This window comes from Rhincodon typus, chromosome 5 (assembly GCF_021869965.1).
Source record: "Rhincodon typus isolate 14 chromosome 5, sRhiTyp1.1, whole genome shotgun sequence".
Lineage (NCBI taxonomy): Eukaryota > Metazoa > Chordata > Chondrichthyes > Orectolobiformes > Rhincodontidae > Rhincodon > Rhincodon typus.
Window position 1 is genome coordinate 512,769 of NC_063336.1, and position 5,363 is coordinate 518,131.

General features: G+C 49.4%; 1 protein-coding gene across 1 annotated transcript in view; it reads left to right on the top strand.

Annotated features, from left to right (window-relative positions):
- Positions 1-5,363, top strand: part of LOC109924352 (tau-tubulin kinase 1-like) — a 17,590-nt gene that overhangs the window by 6,915 nt on the left and 5,312 nt on the right. The window contains exons 6-7 of the mRNA XM_048596605.1: positions 1,477-1,542; positions 3,670-3,762. Coding sequence (XP_048452562.1) covers positions 1,477-1,542; positions 3,670-3,762 — 159 coding nt within the window. The remainder of the gene's footprint in view (positions 1-1,476; positions 1,543-3,669; positions 3,763-5,363) is intronic.

A 5,363-nucleotide genomic window follows, 5' to 3' on the forward strand; every position in this document is an offset into this window, starting at 1 on the left:
GCCCCAGTGAGAGTCGGTGTGCGTGTGGGACCCCGTGCCCCAGTGAGGGAGTGCTGCATTGAAAAACTGTGTTCCTGTGTGGTTTGGGGAAGTTATGGATGTGAACAAGTAAGATGGTGTCTTAAATTGTGAGGGTTTCTCAAGTACAATCCCGTCCAAGTTGTGGCTGTGTGACACTGCGACATTGTCTCTCGGGCTGGCTTTCTTTTTAGTTTGGATTCAGCTGCTTATTTCTCGTTTTTGTTTTGCAGTTTCTTTTGGATTGTTCATTCTTGTGTTCCATCCTGAAGCCTATGTTTGATGATCAGAGCTCCTGCCCCCTGCATGTTACCATCGTTGTGCAATGTTAAAACATGGTGTGAGTGTTTCAGCTGCAGCGTTTTTAGTTGGTTCAGTCTGTTTTACTGGACAGGGCTCTCTCTGAACCACAGTAGGACCTGCCTTCCAGCTCACCATCAGTTCTACATCCATCAGCCCAAGGCAGTGACTCTGCTCAGGCCAGTATCATCAGGTGGGGGGTGGGGGCTGGGGGCTGGGGGGTGTGGGATACCCTGGGATCAGGGTTTGGGGCAGGGGGCCCAGGGGTCAGAGTTCAGGGGTGTTCCCTGGAGTCAGCATCCCAGGTGTTTGGTACACCTGAGGATCAGGGTTTGAGCAGTGCCCCGGGTCCGTCCCCTGGGTCAGAGTTCGGGCTGGTGCCTTGGTTCAGGGTTTGGGGTGGTCCCTGGGGTCTGGGGTCAGGGGTCAGGGTTTGGGGGTATCTCTGGGGTCAGGGGTCAGGTTTTGGGAGTTTGCAACACCCCGGGATCAGGTTTTGGGGACAGTCCCTGAGGTCAGAGGTCAGGGTTGGGGAGGGAGTGGGATATCCCTGGGGTCAGGGCTTGGGTTTTAGGGTTGTCCTAGGGGGTCTGGGTTTGGGTTTGTCCCTGGAGTCAGGCTCCTAGTTTGGGAAGTATCCCCATGGCCAGGGTTCGTTGTGGGTGGGGAGGGGTATGACCTTCAGGGATTTACCCCATGCTGCTGTGAGCAGAGATCACTCTGGGATTGTGTCAATGCAAGTCAGAGATAGTGAGCTGCAGAAGCTCAGTGACTGAACAAGAGCTCCATCTTTATGTTTCATTTCTTTTGTTTTGATTTTGTTGATTTTGTCACTGTCTCCCTTTGTTTTGCTCATGGTGGAGCCCTGAGATGACACTCAATCAGATGATGAGACTATGAACCTTCAGCTAACCTCCAGCTCCCGATTAGCTCCATCACTGACCTGTGACAGATGCCAAGCTTTATGGCTGGTGTTCAGGTGAGCAGCTCACTGGCTTTGTGACCTGGTGACAGCTGGGCCTCCCGGGGCAGGCCCGGGCCGGCCTGGGAGTTTTCCCCGGGGCAGGCCCGGGCCGGCCCGGGAGTTTTCCCCGGGGCAGGCCTGGGCAGTCTGACGTGCAGAGTCACACATCTGACATTTGTCTTGCCTTTTTGCAGCCTCGCGCTGTCGCTGGATTCCGAGGAACCGTTCGCTACGCATCAGTCAATGCTCACAAAAACCGAGTAAGGGAATGTGTGTTAATCTTTCCCTGGTGACAGAAGGGAGTGGGAATGGATCGAGGAGGTAGAATGGGAGTTGAGGTCATGGTGAACCCCCCCAAGACAGGCTTGGAGTTAAAGGCAGTTCCTGACACTGTTGAAGATGGGATAAAGGAGTCTCGAAGGTTCAGAGCAGGGATCACTGTTCATCATTTACAGAAACAGAATCTAAAGTCCAGATTCAAAATGTGTGGGATGCTGCCAGAAGCGGGGAGATACAAAATGCAAGAACGCAATAAAAAAAACCTTCTCAAACCGTATGGAAGGGGCAGTTCAACTGCAGACTTGGGTAAATTTGAGGCGATACGTTTTATTGGGAAGAGCAGAGGCCAAGTTTACAAAGAGGCACATATCACTAACGTTAGTGACGCTATGTTTGGATGGGATATGGGCATCATTGGCAAGGTGGGCACTTAAGAAAAGCACATTGCTGTGGGCCACACTTCCTTCCCTGAAGGACGTTAGTGAGCCAGATGGGTTTTAATGAGAATTGGCAATGGTTACATGGAGTTCAAATGGCACCATCTGCTGCAATGGGGAATGAAGCCATGCCCCCCGCCAATTAGCTTGAGCTCTGGATTACTAGTCCCGTGACATTACCACTAGGCCATCGTCTCCCTTCAAGACCCTTATTAAGAGAACAAACCCAGCATTTAGGATGTTCAAACTAAAGAACAGAGAAAGTCTCTTCTCAACTGCTTGGAGCTTGCATCTTGCTATCTGTGTAATAAACTGTACATTTGGCTGTTTGGGCAGGGATGGGAATAAATGAAGGAGAGCACGAGGCTGACCACACAGTGTTAAAAGGTACAAAGGTAGATAAATCCCCAAGACATTGTGGGAAGCTAGGGAAGAAATTGTGGGGCCTCTAGCAGAGATATTTATATCATTGATAGCCACAGCTGAGGTGCCAGAAGACCAAAGGTAGCTGACTATAGCCTGGTGAGCCTGGTGTCTGTGGTGGGTAAGTTGTTGGAGGGGATTCTGAGGGACAGGATTTACATGGATTTGGAAAGGCAAGGACTGTTATTCGTCATTTATGTAAACGATTAGGATGAAAATGTAGGAGGTGTGGTTAGTAAGTTTGCAGATGACACCAAAATTGGTGGCAGAGTGGACAGGGAAGATGATTACCTAAGAGTATAATGGGATCTTGATCAGCTGGGCCACTGGGCCGAGGATTAGCAAATGGAGTTTAATCCCGATAAATGCGAGGTGTTACATTTTGTTAAGACAGATCAAGGCAGAATTTACACAGTAACAGCTATGGCCCTGGATAGTGTTGTTGACTAGACGGGCAGGTACATAGTTTCTTGAAAGTGGCGTCACAGGTAGACAGGGTGGTGAAGAAGGCATTTGGCACACTTGCCTTTATCAGACGGAGCATTAAGTACAGGAGCTGGGACGTCATGTTACAGCTGTACAAGACGTTGGTAAGGCCACCATTGGAGTGCTGTGTACAATTCTCATCACCCTGCTGTAGGAAGGATGGTATTAAACTGGAAAGGATGCAATAAAGATTTACCAGGATGTTACTGAGACTGGAGGGTTTGAGTTATAAGGAGAAGGTGGATAGACTGGGGCTATTTTCCCTGGCATATCAGAGGCTGAGGGGTGACCTTATAGAGGTTTATGAAATAATGAGGGGCATGGATAGGGTGAATAGCCAAGGTCTTTTCCCCAGGGTAGAGGAGTCCAAAACTAGAGCGGCATGGGTTTAAGGTGAGAGGGGAAAGGTTTAAAAGGGACCTGAGGGGTAACTTTTTCACACAGATGGCAGTGTGTGTGTGGAATGAGCTGCCGGAGGAAGTGGTGGAAGTGAATATAATTAGAACATTTAAAAGCTATTTGGACAGGTACCTGGATAGGAAGGGTTTAGAGGGATATGGGCCAAATGTAAGCAAATGGGACTAGTTCAGTTAAGGATATCTGTTCAGTGCAGACAAGTTGAGCTGAAGGGTCTGTTTCTGGACTGTATTACTGTCTGACCCTCAGTGTGAAGGAGGGAGCGAGGCTGAGGGCTGTATTACAGTCTGACCCTCAGACCACACGGACTGAGAGTGATTAATTGTCACGTTGTTCAATCTACAGGAGATGGGTCGACATGATGATCTCTGGTCACTGTTCTACATGTTGGTGGAGTTTGCAGTTGGTCAGCTACCCTGGAGAAAAATCAAGGATAAGGTGTGTACCACCCGAATCAGAGACAAGATAACCTGGCAAAGGGGGGGGGGATGGGCACGGGGGTGGGGGCGAGGGCATGGGCATGGGCATGGGCATGGGCATGTCCCAGCAGTCACAGACTGGGTTAAAGCTCTGAGTAGGGCTTGGAGACAGTAAGGACTGTAGATGCTGGAAGCTAGAGTCAATAAAACGTGGAGCTGGAAAAGCACAGCCGGTCAGACAGCATCTGAGGAGCAGGCAAGTCAATGTTTCGGGTCGAGCCCTTCTTCAGGAGTGGGGCTATTTGGCCCATCAGAGCTGTTGTGCTTCCTCCCTGAAGGAGCAGTTTCACTCGCCCTACTTGCACATGTCCTTACCCCCTTGCCTGGCAAGGTCTTTTTCAGATAATGATCTAGTTCCCTCTTGAAAGTCACCTTTAAATTTGTGACCATACGTTCTCAGGCAGCACAGTTCTGATATTTGCTGTTTTTTAAAATGGATTCTGGTTCCAGTTTTCTTAAATCTCCTGGTCCTTAGCTGTGACTGTCTTTCATGAACTCTTTAATGCTCATGTTCCCCATCACACTGTCTCTGTGTATGCTGTTTGATATTCTCCTGTGATTCCCAAATCAGGGAACAGGGAATGTTATTCCCAAACCAGCAATATCAGAGCTTGGTTTGTCACATTACATATATTCTGCACTGCACCAATAACAGCATTAAATAGCTGCTGTAACATAATGCAGTGTACCAAGCCATGTCACCAGAAGCTGACTCTGAGCCAAATGATGTATTCACTCGAAGATGTAAAGCTTGGTCAAATAGGAGGGTTTTAAGGAGTATTTTTTTAAAGGAAGAACATGGAGGGAGAGGTTAGGGATAAAATTTCAGATCTTCAGGCCCAGGCAGCTGAAGGCATGGCAGTTACTGATGGTAGATGGGTAGATGTAAGGGGAGGACTGTTTCACTCTGTAAGTGCATTTACAAGCGATAACACAGTGTGGAGGTGGAGGAACACAGCAGGTCAGGCGGCATCAAAGGAGCAGCAAAGCTGACCTTTCAAAATCTCCCCACCCCCATCCCATGACCAACTCTCCCTCTCATCCCCGCCCCCGTGACTTGGCACAACCTGTCCATCTTCTCCCACCAATCCCCACCACTGCCTACCTGCCCTCACCTATCACCATCCCACCTACCTTCCTCAGCCCCACCTCTCGTCCCTCTATTTATTTCTGAGGCCCCTTCCCCCTCCCCCATTTCTGAAGAAGGGTCCCAACCCGAAATGTCAGCTTTCCTGCGCCTCTGATGCTGCCTGGCCTGCTGTATTCCTCCAGCTCCACACTGTGTTATCTCTGACTCCAGCATCTGCAGTTCTTACTATCTCTATATGTGTTTTCAGTATAGATGCATTCTGATGTTGGGATGATACTGAGGGTATCTATGCTTGGGTGGAGGACTGCTGTGTTTCTGTGGGGATTGTGTATGTTTGTATAAACAAGTGTCTCTGACTGTGTGGGTAAGTGTGTGCACATCTGTAGGGGAGTGTCTGAGTACACAAGTCAACATTTCTGTCGGGGGGTGTGTGTGTGTGAGCGCGTGCGCAGTTCTGTCGGGGTGTGTGT